This window comes from Balaenoptera musculus, chromosome 9 (assembly GCF_009873245.2).
Source record: "Balaenoptera musculus isolate JJ_BM4_2016_0621 chromosome 9, mBalMus1.pri.v3, whole genome shotgun sequence".
Classification (NCBI taxonomy): Eukaryota; Metazoa; Chordata; class Mammalia; order Artiodactyla; family Balaenopteridae; genus Balaenoptera; species Balaenoptera musculus.
Window position 1 is genome coordinate 55,950,644 of NC_045793.1, and position 17,402 is coordinate 55,968,045.

A 17,402-nucleotide genomic window follows, 5' to 3' on the forward strand; every position below is an offset into this window, starting at 1 on the left:
CTTTGGCGCCAGAAGTGGCCGCTGTTACCCCATTCAGGTGCCATTTGAGATCTGAGCTGACTGGCTCTGAGCTGGCTCCATCCCTCACAACAATTCACTCTGCTTGTCCGTAGCAGCTCTCACCTAGTGTGGAGCTGCATTGCAAAGTAAGTGGGGCCAGAATGAACACTTGGCTCAGCTGGGTCGCACACCAGAGTGGTCATGGGAAACTGTCCAGAGTCCGGTGTAGTTTCAATTTGCTTTCTCCACCTTGCTTTGAGAGTAAGCAAGTGTGTGTTCACACTTCACAAGTGGAGTCTAGGTTTCTTACAGCCCCTGTGTGAGGCATACTGGTTTTCTAACCAGCTGAGGGGAGTCTTTCTTCCCACTGTTGGACCCCAGGGCTTGGTGGCCCAATATGTGGGTCAAACAGCTCACTCCCCAGGGAAGATCTCCCTCCTCTTCTGAGTCCCCTCCCAAGGGCACAGGTCCCAACCTGACTGCTGCTCTTCCGTTCCTATCTGATTACATATCTGTCTCTCTTATGGGTTGTATAAGAGTCTTTCTGCGAGTTTTCAGTTAGTTTTCAGTGAGAATTGCTCCACGTGTATATCAAGCACAGGTCACTATCCACAGCCCCCTGGGAGCCTGTGCAGCACGCCACTGCCAGGATCCCCTGATCCAGAGACAACTTCCCTGAGAGAACTCACGGCGCACCTCAGGCTGTTGCAATGTCACACTGGCCTCTGCTGTGGCAGGCTTGCCCTGCATTCCAATTATAACTACCGTATCCCTCCCCACCCCACATGAGTGAGCCAGAGCCCCCTAATCAGCCGCTGCTTTAACTCCATCCTGTCTGGGTGGGAACATAAGCCTGAGGGCAACCTACATGCAGAGGCGGGGCCAAAACCAAAGCTGAACCCCGGGAGCTGTGCAAACAAAGAAGAGAAAGAGAAATTTCTCCATGCAGCCTCAGGAGCAGTGGATTAAATCTCCACAATCAACTTGATGTACCCTACATCTGTGGAATACCTGAATAGAAAATGAATCAACCCAAAACTGAGGTGGTAGACTTTGGGAGCAATGTAGACTTGGGGTTTGCTGTCTGTGACTGACTTGTTTCTGATTTTTATGTTTATCTTAGTATAGTTTTTAGCGCTTGTTATCATTGGAGGATTTGTTTATTGCTTTGGTTGCTCTCTTCTTTTTTTTTTATTGCTTTCGAATATTTTTATTTTAATAATTTTTAAATTTTATTTAGTTTTATTTTTTATTTTTTTATTTTTCTCTCCCTTTTCTTCTGAGCCATGTGGCTGACAGGGTCTTGGTGCTCCAGCCTGGTGTCAGGCCTGAGCCTCTGAGATGGGAGAGTAGAGTTCAGGACGTCAATTGGTGAAAGCTCTCCCAGAGATCTCCGTCTCAACTCTAAGACCCAGCTACACCCAACGGTCAGCAAGCTCCAGTGCAGGACACCCCATGCCAAACAACTAGCAAGACAGGAACACAACCCCACCCATTAGCAGAGAGGCTGCCTAATATCATACTAAGTTCACAGACACCCCAAAACACACCACCAGATGCAGCTCGCCCCACCAGAAAGACAAGATCCAGCCCCACCCACCAGAACACAGGCACCAGTCCCCTCCACCAGGAAGCCTACACAACCCACTGAACCAACCTTACCCACTGGAAACAGACACCAAAAACAATGGGAACTACAAACCTGTAGCCTGCGAAAAGGAGACCCCCAAACACAGTAAGTTAAGCAAAACGGGAAGACAGAGAAATATGTGGCAGATGAAGAAGCAAGGTAAAAACCCACCAGACCAAACAAATGAAGAGGAAATAGGCAGTCTACCAGAAAAAGAATTCAGAGTAATAATAGTAAAGAGGATCCAAAATCTTGGAAATAAAATGGAGAAAATACAAGAAACGTTTTAACAAGGACCTAGAAAAACTAACAAGCAAACAATGATGAACAACACAATAAATGAAATTAAAAATTCTCTAGAAGGAATCAATAGCAGAATAACTGAGGTAGAAGAACGGATAAGTGACCTGAAATATAAAATAGTGGAAATAACTCCCACAGGGCAGAATAAAGAAAAAAGAATGAAAAGAATCGAGGACAGTCTCAGAGTCCACTGGGACAATATTAAACGCACCAACATTCGAATTATAGGGGTTCCAGAAGAAGAAGAGAAAAACAAAGGGTCTGAGAAAATATTTGAAGAGATTATAGTCGAAAACTTCCCCAATATAGGAAAGGAAATAGTCAAGTCCAGGAAGCGCAGAGAGTCCCATACAGGATAAATCCAAGGAGAAACACACCAAGACACATATTAATCAAACTATCAAAAATTAAATACTAAGAAAAAATATTAAAAGCAGCAGAGAAAAGGAACAAATAAATACAAGGGAATCCCCATAAGGTTAACAGCTGATCTTTCAACAGAAACTCTGCAAGCCAGAAGGGAGTGGCAGGACATATTTAAAGTGATGAAAGGGAAAAACCTATAACCAAGATTATTCTACCAGCGAGGATCTCATTCAGATTTGACGAAGAAATTAAAACCTTTATAGACAAGCAAAAGTTAAGAGAATTCAGCATCACCAAACCAGCTTTACAACAAATGCTAAAGGAACTTCTCTAGGCAGGAAACACAGAGAAGGAAAAGAACTCCAAAAACAAACCCAAAACAATTAAGAAAATGGTAATAGAAACATGCATATTGATAATTACCTTAAATGTAAATGGATTAAATGCCCCAATCAAAAGACATAGACTGGCTGAATGGTTACAAAAATAAGACCCATAAATATGCTGTCTACAAGAGACCCACTTCAGACCTAGGGACACATACAGACTGAAAGTGAGGGGATGGAAAAAGATATTCCATGCAAACTGAAATCAAAAGAAAGCTGGAGTAGTAATTCTCATGTCAGACAAAATAGACTTTAAAATAAAGACTATTACAAGAGACAAGAACACTACATAATGATCAAGGGATCAATCCAAGAAGAAGATATAACAATTGTAACTATTTATGCACCAACATAGGAACACCTCAGTACATAAGGCAGATGCTAACAGCCACAAAAGGGGAAAATGACAGTAACACAATCATAGTAGCAGATTTTTAACACCCCACTTTCACCAATGGACAGATCATCCAAAATGAAAATAAATAAGGAAACACAAGCTCTAAATGATGCATTAAACAAGATAGACTTAATTGATATTTATAAGGCATTCCATCCAAAAACAACAGAATACACTTTCTTCTCAAGTGCTCATGGACCATTCTCCAGGCTAGATCATATCTTGGGTCACAAATTGAGCCTGGGAAAATTTGAGAAAATTGAAATCATATAAAGTGTCTTTTCTCACCACAACACTATGAGACTAGATATCAATTACAGGAAAAAAACTGTAAAAAATGCAAACATATGGAGGCTAAACAATATGCTACTAAATAACCAAGAGATCACTGAAGAAATCAAAGAGGAAATCCAAAAATACCTAGAAACAAATGACAATGAAAACACGATGACCCAAAACCTATGGGATGCAGCAAAAGCAGTTCTAAGAGGGAAGTTTATAGCAATACAATCCTACCTCAAGAAAAGAGGAAAATCTCAAATAAACAACCTGACCTTACACCTAAAGCAATTAGAGAAAGAAGAACGACAAAACCCCAAAGTTAGCAGAAGGAAAGAAATCATAAAGATCAGATCAGAAATAAATGAAAAAATAATTAAGGAAACAATAGCAAAGATCAATAAAACTAAAAGCTGGTTGTTTGAGAAGATAAACAAAATTGATAAACCAGTAGCCAGACTCATCAAGAAAAAAAAAAAGAGAAGACTCAAATTAATAGAATTAGAAATGAAAAAAGAGAAGTAACAACTGACCCTGCAGAAATACAAAGAATCATGGGGGATTACTACAAGCAGCTATATGCCAATAAAATGGACAACCTGGAAGAAATGGACAAATTCTTAGAAAAGCACAACCTTCTGAGACTGAACCAGGAAGAAATAGAAAATATAAACAGACCAATCCCAAGAACTGAAATTGAGACTGTGATTAAAAATCTTCCAACAAACAAAAGCCCAGGACTAGATGGCTTCACAGCGAATTCTATCAAACATTTAGAGAAGAGCTAACAGCTACCCTTCTCAAACTCTTCCAAAATATAGCAGAGGGAGGAACACTCCCAAACTCATTCTACGAGGCCACCATCACCCTGATACCAAAAGCAGAGATGTCACAAAAAAAGAAAACTACAGGCCAATATCACTGATGAACATAGATGCAAAAATCCTCAACAAAATACTGGCAAACAGAATCCAACAGCACATTAAAAGGATCATACAACACGATGAAGTGGGTTTATCGCAGGAATGCAAGGATTCTTCAATACACGCAAATCAATCAATGTGATACATCATATTAACAAACTGAAGAATAAAAACCATATGATAATATCAATAGATGCAGGAAAAGCTTTTGACAAAATTCAATACCCATTTATGATAAAAACTCTCCAGAAAGTAGGCATAGAGGGAACTTACCTCAACATAATAAAGGCCATATATGACAAACCCACAGCCAACATCATTCTCAAAGGTGAAAAACTGAAGCCATTTCCTCTAAGTTCAGGAACAAGACAAGGGTGCCTACTCTCACCACTATTATTCAACATAGTTTTGGAAGTTTTAGCCACAGCAATCAGAGCAGAAAAAGAAATAAATGGAATCCAAATCAGAAAAGAATTAAAACTGTCACTGTTTGCAGATTACATGATACTATACACAGAGAATCCTAAAGATGCTACCAGAAAACTACTAGAGCTAATCAATGAATTTGGTAAAGTAGCAGGATACAAAATTAATGCACAGAAAGCTCTTATACACTAATGATGAAAAATCTGAAAAGAGTAATTAAGGAAACACTCCCATTTATCATTGCAACAACAACAACAAAATACCCAGGAATAAACCTACCTAAGGAGACAAAGACCTATATGCAGAAAACTATAAGACTCTGATGAAAGAAATTAAAGATGATACAAACAGATGGAGAAATATACCATGTTCTTGGATTGGAAGAATCAACATTGTGAAAATGATTCTACTTCCCAAAGCAATCTACAGATTCAATGCAATTCCTATCTAACTACCAATGGCATTTTTCACAGAACTAGAACAAAAATTGCACAATTTGTATGGAAATACAAAAGACACCAAATAGCCAAAGCAGTCTTGAGAAAGAAAAATGGAGCTGGAGGAATCAGGCTCCCTGACTTCAGACTATACTACAGAGCTACAGTAATCAAGACAATATGGTACTGGCACAAAAACAGAAATATAGATCAATGGAACAGGATAGAAAGCCCAGAGATAAACCCACACACATATGGTCAACTTATCTTTGATAAAGGAGGCAAGAGTATACATGTGAGAAAAGACAGCCTCTTCAATAAGTGGTGCTGGGAAAACTGGACAGCTACATGTAAAAGAATGAAATTAGAACACTCCCTAACACCATACACAAAAATAAACTCAAAATGGATTAAAGAACTAAATGTAAGGCCAGACACTCTAAAACTCTTAGAGGAAAACATAGGCAGAACACTCTCTGACATAAATCACAACAATATCCTTTAAGACCCACCTTCTAGAGAAATGGAATTAAAATAAAAAATAAACAAATGGGACCATATGAAACTTAAAAGCTTTTGCACAGCAAAAGAAACCATAAACAAGACGAAAAGACAACCCTCAGAATGGGAGAAAATATTTGCAAACGAAGCAACTGACAAAGGATTAATCTCCAAAATTTACAAGCAGCTCATACAGCTCAACATCAAAAAATCAAACAACCCAATCCAAACATGGGCAGAAGACCTAAATAGACATTTCTCCAAAGATAATATACAGATTGCCAACAAACACATGAAAGGATGCTCAACATCACTAATCATTAGAGAAATGCAAATCAAAACTACAATGAGGTATCACCTCACACTGGTCAGAATGGACAACTTCAAAAAATCTACAAACAATGCTGGAGAGGGTGTGGAGAAGAAGGAACCCTCTTGCACTGTTGGTGGGAATGTAAATTGATACAGCCACTATGGAGAACAGTATGGACGTTCCTTAAAAAACTAAAAATAGAACTACCGTATGACCCAGTAATCCCACTGCTTGGCATATACCCTGAGAAAACCGTATTTCAAAAAGAGTCAGGTACCACAATGTTCATTGCAGCTCTATTTACTATAGCCAGGACATGGAAGCAACCTAAGTGGCCATCGGCAGATGAATGGATAAAGAAAATGTGGCCCATATATACAATGGAATATTACTCAGCCATAAAAAAACGAAATTGAGTTATTTGTGAGGTGGATGGACCTAGAGACTGTCATAGAGAATGAAGTAAGTCAGAAAGAGAAAAGCAAATACCATATGCTAACACATATATATGGAATCTAAAAAAAAAAAATGGTTCTGAAGAACCTAGGGGCAGGACAGGAATAACGACGCAGACATAGAGAATGGACTTGAGGACACGGGGATGGGGGAAGGGTAAGCTGGGACGAAGTGAGAGAGTGGCATGGACATATATACACTGCCAAGTGTAAAATAGATAGCTAGTGGGAAGCGGCCGCATAGCACAAGGAGATCAGCTCAGTGCTTTGTGACCACCTGGATGGGTGGGATAGGGAGGGTGGGAGGGAGACCCAAGAGGGAGGGTATATCAGGATATATGTATATTTATAGCTGATTCACTTTGTTATACAGGAGAAACTAATACAACTTTGTAAAGCAATTATACTCCAGTAAAGATGTTAAAATAAATAAAAATAAAAACTCATCTTCCTAGAATACTGCTTTTGAAATTAATTCTTTATTATTAAATGGAATTTTTTTATGATATAAAGTACGATTTGTTTTCAGTCATTTTCACTGTATATACTATTGGTGTTTAATTTGGATAAAAATTATGTGGTGTAATAGAGAAGAGATTTCTGCTAATGGATTACTTCTTTAATTCAAAGTATTGTTTACATACAATTGGGGCAGGTATAGAGAAGTAAGGCATTGTTTTTAACCTCTAGAGGATCTGAAATAAATACACAAGGGACTGCTCACTCTAAATTGAATACGAGTGCAGCAATTGAAGAAGTGTCCCAATATGTTTATGATTTTTTTATTATACTTTTAGGAAACATAAACCCATTAAAGGTAGAGCCATTAAAAATAAAAATCCTAGAGAATTGCTAGAAGTTAGAGAGATCTAGCAAAAACACTGGTTTATCTGAACATCCAGGCCTTAAGAAGGTGGGAACCAGGTCAATTCAGGAAACTTCATCTGCAGGAAGGTGGCCATTCTTGCACGTTCTCTGCCTTTAATGTGACTTATTTCATCAATATATGCTAGTTTCTTTCCATCCTGTTCCCAGGTGACTTTATCTCCAAACTTACAGTAGAAGTGTCTGATTGGCTCTCTGCCTGTACTGTGGATTCGGTGTTCCTGTTGGGTTCTGTGGTCTGAGAGGCAAGGTCTCCTGATATGCTCAACTGCCTTACCAGATAGGAACTGTGAGCCTGGCAGAAGAATTTGACCATAGTAGAAGACTGATAATGAATAAGAGCTTAACAAATAAACTCATAAAGGGATCTGTCCTCTCTGGCAGAATGTTCATGGAAGGCTTTGTAGAAGAGATTACATTTAAATTAGATTTTATAGGTTGGGTTGGATTTACATGTCAAGAGCAAACAAATGAAGAAAAAGGGAGTTCTAGGTATTAGAGTAACTTGAGCCAAGTTGTATAGGTTTATGCTTGGCCTGTGGACAGATCAGTCTGGCTCAGAGCTCTTCAGTGTAGCTGCCCTAAATCACCTGAGCAGCCCGAGTCAATGCGTTGCCTCTAACTGACTGAAACAGAGTCTCTGGGGTTTGTGTTCAGATCATTTGCATTTTTTAAAAGTTCCCCAAATGATTTTGATGCAAAGAGAGCTTTGAGCCCTGGACAGCTATAGCGGATAATACATTGTGAATTTGTGAAATAGAGTTGGAAAAGGATGTTAGAACAAGACTATGGAGGCTTTCTATATCAAGCTAAGGAGTTTCTTGGCCATATCCTGTGAGTGAGGTAGTCAGTGAGGCTTATATTTTATTGGTTTGCACCGTTTTCTGAGCCTATGTAGTTGCATCTACTTGGAGTCCTTTCTGGGCAGTAGACAGAGAAGGGAAAGGAAAGTTAAGGGATCTAGGTACATGTGACACAGCCCTTTATACTTATTTAGAATATTATTTATTCATTATTTCTCCTTTGTAGGAGTAGATGTTCTAATTCCAAATTTAGATGTTCTAATTAGATGTTCTAATTCCAGATTTAGTATCCTTAGCAGAGTATATTGATGTTTTAGTAACAATTCTTTCTTCTCTCTTTAGGGGAGTCGGCTGCATCTTTGTTGAAATGATCCAAGGAGTTGCTGCTTTTCCAGGAATGAAAGACATTCAGGATCAACTTGAACGAATATTTCTGGTAAGTTCTTTACAGAATACTTCTGAAAAAAATTGGTCTTGAATGCATCCCTCAGTGACAAATCCTACAGTGGTAGTGGAAAATAATTTCAAACAAATTTGTTGGTTGTCACATTTAATTCTAACATATTTTTGGATCTTTGCAAAAGCAGGAAATTAGTGAAGAATTGTGTTTTTAAACTACTGCACATGAATAATATGCCAAAATGGTAAGAAAGGATAGGATGTCAGAGGCAATACAGAGGAGTGGGTTAAAAACGAAGGCTCTGACAAAAATTCCAAATAATTTATATAGATATCCCCCCTTCAAATAGGTGTATCTTATTCCCTCCCACTCCTACCCACTTAAATGTGGGCTTTGATTGGTAACTTTTTTTCTAAAAAGTAGAGCATGGAAAGAAGGGAAGGGAGGATAGTAACTTCAAAATGGAGAAACCAGGCAAATGGTACCTCAGCCCGGTCTTCAAGGTTAAGATCATCAAAGATAAGTCACATTGGTAGCATGTACCCTTTGTATAATGTATTGAGAACGGCACTTCCCCTCTGTAGTCTTCCTCCGAAAACCATAACCCCAGCCTAATCTGGAAAGCCACATCACACAAACCCAAACTGAGGGACATTTACAAAACACCTGACTAGTACTTTTCAAAACTGTCAAGGTCATGAAAAACAGGGAAAGTCTGAAAAACTGTCACAGCCCAGAGGAGGCTAGGGAGACATGACAGCGTAATGTAATGTGGTATCCTCCATGGAATCCTGAGACAGAAGAAGAACATTAGGGAAAAATTAGTTAAATACAAGTGAAGTGTGCAGTTTAGTTAATATCAGCATAGCAGTGTGTGCTCCTTAGGTGTGATGGAGGTTCCCTGTAATGTAAGATTTCATCAATCAGGGAAACTGGTGAGGAGTATATAGGAACTCTCTGTACTACTCTTCACAACTTTTCTATAAATCTAAAACTACTCTAAAATTTTAAATTTAAAAATTTTTGTAAATCTGTGAAAAATAAAAATAAAATTTGTTCTGTAGCCAGATGAGCTGGGTTTGTCACCTGCTCTGTCACTTTGGACAAAGGACTTAGTTCTCTGAACCTTAGTTTTCCTGTGGGTAAAATAAGGGATAATGGTAACACCTACCTCATAGATTGTTTTGAGGAATAATTAACTTAATTACATAAAGCGCTTTTAGAACTATGCCTGACACATAATAAATACCCAATAGATGTGTTGTTATTATTTTAATCAAATCATTTTTGTACCAGATATTTTTATTCAGTGGAACTTCCACATTAGCTAATATTCATATAAACTTATTATTTAAAACATGGAATAAGAGCTAGACAAATTAATTTTTTTTGTTAAAAGGAGTCAGACTATATACATTGTAGCAGTTAACCACATTATCATACTTTTTTAAAATAAATCTCCCATGTGAAATCACTGGTGCACATTTTAGAATGGACCTTGTGAAGACATGCACTTACTGGATTATGCAAGTACACCCTTAAAATGTAGCTTTCATATTAAGTACAAGGACCACAGGAGGGTATAGTGATATGAATTGAGACTCCATCGCTGCTGTGTTCACCTTGATGTCAGCATTAAATGATAAGAAAAGGAAAATGAAAACTAGAAAATCAAAGCACACGTGATTCCTCCTTGCAGTATCCTATACCCCAGGCATCCCTGTGTATTCACAGTGGGTGGACAAACAGCAGAGTCCCTAATATTATAGAAACTTTCTTCAAAGTCTTATCTTATTGGTTTCTTCTCCCAGAGGCTATCTGTATCCACTTCCTTTCAGTTTTACTTAATTATTATTATCATCCATAAATTCCCACACAGTGTTAAAATAATGTCTTATGATTATAATAATGCAGCCTTATAATTGTGGGGAAATTCCCACAATGTCAAAAAGTATAAAAATTGAAAAACCCCTTTGTCCTACTACCCAGAGAAAATTATGTTTAGTATTTTGGTATATATCTTCCATTTCTACACATGCTAAAAAAATTAAATTGTATCTTGTATACTATTTTGTAACTTTCTTTTTTCACTTAACAATAGGTAGTTAACACCTTTCATTGGAAAATAAATCCAGAAACTTATCATCATTCTTAGTGATGAGTATTTCATCGTATGGATGAGAATTATTTGCTTAATCAGCCCGATACTGATGGCTTGTTTATAGTTTTTAACTATTATAAAGAGCTGTCAGAAATATTCTTTGCACAGTTATCCTATTAGTTAAGAAAAATTATTAGAATTGAAAGTTCTGAATTGAATACAGTTTAATTTTCATAAGTCTGTTGACCATTCTTACACTTCATTCCCTCCATCTAAACTCATGAAACACTTCCTTCTCTCTGTTGTCAAGAAAGTCGCTTATTGATTTCATTGAGATTGTATTGAGCCTATGGATTATATTACAAAGAAATGATATAAAATGAGCTTTCCCAGCCAAGAAAAAATAATATCTCTTTATTCATATTTCATGGCCCTTAGCATAAATTTAACATAGACATATTTCTCTTTTCCTTTTTTCTAATCAAGCCTTTATTTTCATTCAGCTGTTTTAAGTAACTTTCCACAGTTATTTTCCCCAAAATACAATTAACTTGTTCACATATTGTGAAAAACATGACAGGAGAGGGAATTTTAATGGGCTATACTTTGCATCATATAGATCTTTATGCCAAAACATATCTTTAAATATTTAGCTTTTTAATTTATTTAAAGCTCAAATATAATAATAATAATACCACTTAATTATATTCTGATAATAATTTCCTAAACTTTAGATTCCACTTAACTATTCACTCCCTGATAGCTATTGAACAATACTTACATAACCTTGTCAAATTACCTATTTTTTATGCTAAAATCATTAATTTACTATATTTGAAATCAGAAAACTTCAAAGGGAAATTATATAGAAAGAAATGTCCCTGCATACACATTATTTCAGGGTAAATTTAAAAGAAAAAGAAATGGTTATATAAATGAGGTATATTCTATAGCAGTCGTACCAAAAATTTTGTTTCATGAAAACATAGTTTATTGATATAGCTTAGTCAAAGTTTTAATTTTCAATATTATTTTTATAATGTAAGTCATTTCCAGTAGGTACTATCTTGTTGAATTGCTTCTTGTATGGAGATTTTGTTATTAATTCTTAATTTTATGGCAATTATTTCCTAATTTTATGGGTATTCAGAGACCTTTGAGCCATGACTAGGCTTTTAATAAATCAAAGAAATATATCATTGTAAATTTTCTATGGGAATATTGATACACCAAGCTACTGTTTGCTCTTATTAGACCACAGAGACCCTTAAATGCAGATAAGCATCATGATTTATGGTAATAACTCCTTCATTTACTGTAGTTTTTTTTACACGTGTAATGATTTTTACAAGTAAAATTTTTACAAGTAAAAAATTACCAAGTCCTTTGGTAATTAGGAGATAAAGATCCTCATCTATATAAAATTGCTGCTTTAGAGTTAAATAATGTTATGTTTTACCCTGAAGAATTAGATATAACCAAAAAAAAAAAAACAGAGAGAGAGAAATCTGCAAACTTCTTTTGACAGTAAATGTTATCATCTTAAATATTTTATTTCCTCCCCTGAATTGTTTAAATTTGCAAATGTTAGCCATATGACACATTAAACAAGCAGACTCTCTCAGGAGTTGTGCGATCATTGGAAGAAGAAATTTTACTAACCCAATGTGGTTGAATCACTGGGAAAAAATGCTTTTTCTTGGTGACCTTTTATGTCTGGTCTGAAGAGGAATGACTTTTAAATGTGATTAAATCCACTTTCATGGGCTTCTCATGTAAACTGCCAGAGACTCTTTTCTAAAGCAGCAGTTGTGTATCTGGCCTCTCATAAAGCATTGCCAAGGAGATAATCAACTTTGAAAAGTCACGAAACATGGAATTGTTCGTTTTGTTTTGTGTTTTAATACAGGGATTAAGTCCATTCATTTGCTTGTGAACTGTATATAGAAAGGTGGTTGGTTAATAACTTTGAAGCACAGAATTCAAGCTTGTTACCCAAGATAACTAATATAATTAACTCCCACACACTGAGTCTTTATGTGAAAAGCAACAAAGATCAGTCACTAGAGCCTTTATATTTTTCTTCTGAAGGTTTTCTTTTTCTTATTTTTTCTTTTTCCTTCCTTTGGTGGGAAGGAGCAGTTCACATTCTTAACAAGTCCAGGGCATTCACTTCCACACAGGGTAACTGTGTTGATCTATGTAAGGTGAGGTGGCTATACTGCAGTCTGAGATTTCACCATTAAATCATTTTCCTTGAAATTGTGATGCTCATATACAAGAAAGGAAGGAAAGTGATAGAATTTTGACAAATTATATTCAAGACATTTTGAATTGCCAGGTGAACGGGCACCTACATCTCTAAGCAGTAACTCTGCTATTACAGTAAAAGAGTGATTAATATCATTTCTCCAACATTACTCATTTTTTAATGTCATGATGTTTTCTATTCACCTTTGTTAGCTGCAAAAATAAGCAGTAGATGTATTCACCCAGGTAAATATATATATTCAGAGTGACAAAATCAGAACTAATAAGAAAATTCATATTCTAATCATATTGTTCTGAATTGAAAAAGAACTCTACTTGATGGAACCCTGGGGACATTCTTCTGCCACTTCACAACAGCTGGACAAATGGCAGAGAGTGCTTGCACAGCTGTCTGAAACCTTTGGCAGATGCTTCTGGGTTTATATGGCTCATGGCCCCAGAGTACAGCAGCCACGACAGAGGGGCTGGCGTGACTGTGTTCTGGGGGCCTGTTCTAGTTCTCCCTGCCTTTGAATGTTGATTAACCCCAAGAAGCTCACTTTTCCCTGTCTCCTGGTCTTCTGGTTTGCAGTGGAGTTTCATCCACCAGTTATTTGTTAACATATTGTACATTATTTGATTGGTACAGTTGTTAGAATGTTTCTCTTCCGTGTATATATCATTCAGAATTTAAAAGAGAGTGTGTGTGTGTGTATTTGTGTGTGTGTGTGAAAAGAGCCTCTGGCAACTTTGAAATCTACTCAGCCTGGCTTTTGAGTCAGATCCTTCCTTAAGCCTCTGTGTTTTACAATTGAACTGACTGCAGAGACGTAACCTGTAGACCCGGTTCCAGTCCTTGTTTCCCCATCCTGGCTCTCTTTCTAGGATCTTAATGGGAACCATAACCCTGAGGTTTCATGATTGGCTAGAACGGCCATATAGAATGTAAAAGAAAGTTGACACCGCCTCCTTTGATGGTCATTACCATCCAATTGGATGTAGCAGCCACATTGTTAAGATGGAATATTGCTGTCACAGATTTGTATCTTCACTTCCATCACTGGGTTGCTTGAGGTGATGTCCGCCATACTTCTTCAGCACTCCCTCTGCAACACTAGGTACAATGGAGATGGAAAGGAATTCTGTGCCAGGGTATCTGCCCTGGACCAAATGAGGGCAATCAAGATAGGCAGGCAAGACATACCATTAGGAATGGAGTCATGAAAAATTGCTGAGCAATTGATCAACAGATGGGAGATCCAGTAATGTAGTAGATCCTGTATTAGTTAAAATACTAAACTCTAAGAGTTCAATATTGAATTCTAATCCTAGATTGTTTTTTTTCCCTGAACAAGCCACCTTTTCTAATGGGATTGTAGTTTCTGCATCTGTAAAGGGAGGAATTGAACCAAATGATTTCAATAGTGTCTTGCAGCTCTAACCTTTTTTAATTCTAAAATTGCATATTACAGGATTATGCATAAGGGCTGTGGGGGTTCAAAGGAAATTTCTAAGAACATTTTTGTTAAGCATGGAAGGAAGTATAAGATTTGAAGTGGAGTAAGGGATATGGGGAATATCAGGCAACAGTCCAGGAGTGGAGTAGGCACAGTAGGAGTCTGTCCTGTATGCGTGGAAGGTGAGATTGGATGTTGAAGTTTGGACTTTGATAGACTGAGCACTTTTAATTTTATTTCATCTATAAGTAATAAGGAGACAGTACAATTTTTAACAAAAGAATAATAAGGTTAAAATGGCATTTCAGCAAAATTAATGTAATATGATATAATGATAAACTCAACTATATAAAGGCTGACAGAAGGAGAGAACTAAGCAATACATGTTGGAGTGAAGGATACTGAAAATATTAAGCAATGTTTTTTAAAGCTGATTTTAGAAAAACAAAGTCGGGGAGGTGGATTATAATACCACCCACCCTAAAATAAATGCCTCTTTTAATTTGTGCCTGTTTCTTTCAAGTCTCATCAATAGTCCTGGTTATTTCCATGGTGGCAAATCTTTTTCAGAGTCTTAAGCTTATAAAAAATAAGGTAGCTAGAAAAATTTTAAAGCCGTATGAAAAGAAATTAAAACCACCATTTAGAGATAACCAGTGTTAAATATTTTTGTATTTTCTTTTCTAGATTTTTACCATTGGGTTAATAATAGATTTATGGGTTTTGTATTCAGCTTCTCTTTATTTTCACATTTAATAGGGAGCAATTTCCAAGCCATTAATATACGCTTGAGAATATTATTTTAATTATGCTATAATATCTTATTAATGTTCCCAAATGTACTAACACATTGCCCTATTACAGTACTAGGTAATTTGCTTACGGTTTTTATGCTACAGTAAATTTTAACCCATTCAGTTATACTTTCAACAAGAATTTTTAGGCATCTATTCCATACCAGGCTCTGTGCCTACAGGCAGTGGAAAACCGACAGACACGGTCCCTGCTCACCTCAAATGTACTGTTAGCTGTGCTACATTAGAACAGCTTCCAGACAGTCAGGTCAGGAGGATGTTGTTGCAAAACTGTTGTAATACATCTTGTACATAAATGATTTGGAAGAGAAAGGAGTCAAAGATAACTTCAGAGTTTCAAGCTTGGGGAACTAAGTGCTCCATGAAGTCATGGAAAATAATGGGGACATTGAAAAGGAGTGCCACTGGGACTTCCCTGGTGGTGCAGTGGTTGAGAATCCGCCTACCAGTGCAGGGGACATGGGTTTTATCCCTGGTCCGGGAAGATCCCACATGCCGCGGAGCAACTAAGCCCATGTGCCACAACTACTGAGCCTGCACTCTAGAGCCCCCGAGCCACAAATGCTGAGCCCATGTGCCACAACTACTGAGCCTGTGCTCTAGAGCCCACGAGACACAACTACTGAGCCTGTGTGCCACAACTACTGAGCCTGCACTCTAGAGCCCATGAGACACAACTACTGAGCCTGTGCTCTAGAGCCCACGAGACACAACTACTGAGCCCGTGTGCCTAGAGCCCGTGCTCTGCAACAAGAGAAGCCACTGCAATGAGAAGCATGTGCTCTGCAATGAAGAGTAGCCCCCGCTCACGGCAACTAGAGAAAGCCTGTGCACAGCAATGAAGACCCAACATAGCCATAAAATTAAAAAAAAAATAAAATTAAAAAAAAGATTAATGGAAGTGATGGCATAATTATCAAAAAAAAAAGAAAAGAAAAAAAGAAAGAAAAGGAGTGCCAGTGGAGGGAGAGGAAGAAGAGAGCTCAGGGACTGGACTTTATATGATAGCAGGTGACCCCAGGTGGAGATGTCCAGTACACAAGTCTTACTGAACAGAATTAGGAGAAAAATGAGGATCAAGGGATTGTTGACCCAAACCAGACAATGTTGGGACCTAAACTGTACTGGTTCTTAAATAATGAGAAAGTGGAGGAGGACCAGAGGAGCACTGCCTAGGCTTTAGGGATGCTCATGGTTTGTGGGGGTGGGATGGGGGTGGGGAGCTAAAGCAGGAGAGAATCAGGACAATTACACAAAGGTCAAGGTAAGGGCAGGCAGCAGAGAAGTGAGGAGAAAAAAGGAGAAAAATAATCACTCCCTCGAGGGAGGTTATGTATCAGCTCAGGTCTGGTTAGCTGGTGGGTGAGGAATTTTGAGGCCAGTGCCCTTCCTTTCTGTGCTCCCTCAGCGTGTGCCTCCACTGCCTGTATAGTATGTGGCACACATGCTGTACTTTTGCAGCTCATGCTTTTAGCCCAGAGGATGAGAAGGGTTTCCTTCTGGAGAAATGGAAGGGTCGACACAGAACATGCATCTGGGTTTAATTAGGGAAATTTATTAGACTGTCCATGGTTTTGAAAGGAGACTTATGATTCTCCTCAGTGTCTCAGGGGTGCTGGAGTCAAGGTAAGTGTAGCCTCAAGGGAGGCCAGCTCCGACCCCTCCACTCCTGGCTCTGCTTTCATCAAGATTTTGTATGTGAGATAGATCTCGCTGCTAAAAGAAAGGTTGGAAACCCCTGGACTAACGCTATCTTAAGGTCTTCCCAGGTCAAGTGTTCTATGAAAAACAGACATCCATGAGGAAGAAACATGATACAGAGCCAGTGAAAATGAAGATGTTAGAGAAATAAAAATTGAGCGATTCATATATGGAGACATTAGATATGTATTCTAATAAAGAAAGTTCTGTGCCAATAAGCTATTGAAATTTTTGTAGCAAACTTCAGTAAGGTCATTTGTCTTGAGAAGAAAACAAAGACAGAGGGATATTTCACTACAGAATAGGTAATCACATTACTTTTTACAAAGAAACATTTATTTGAAGATTAGCTGGCTGTTACCTACAGATTTGAATAGACTCGCATGGTGAAAAAAATATTTTTTTACCTTGAGGATTCTTACATTTACTTTATAGTGTTACAAACTTTCTATAAATGGAAAATGAGAAGATTTTCATTAAATCATTCACTTTCTCATTGTTATTCATTTTTCAGCAAATATTTATTATGTGGTTACTATGGGCTCAATACTCTTCCATGTTCTGGGGAGACAGC

At 37.6% G+C, this 17,402-nt stretch overlaps 1 protein-coding gene across 2 annotated transcripts in view; it reads left to right on the forward strand.

The window, feature by feature from the left end:
• Positions 1-17,402, forward strand: part of CDK14 (cyclin dependent kinase 14) — a 567,294-nt gene that overhangs the window by 358,933 nt on the left and 190,959 nt on the right. For both annotated transcript variants that reach the window (XM_036862811.1, XM_036862812.1), the window contains one exon: positions 8,447-8,540. In XM_036862811.1, the coding sequence (XP_036718706.1) occupies positions 8,447-8,540 (94 nt within the window). The remainder of the gene's footprint in view (positions 1-8,446; positions 8,541-17,402) is intronic.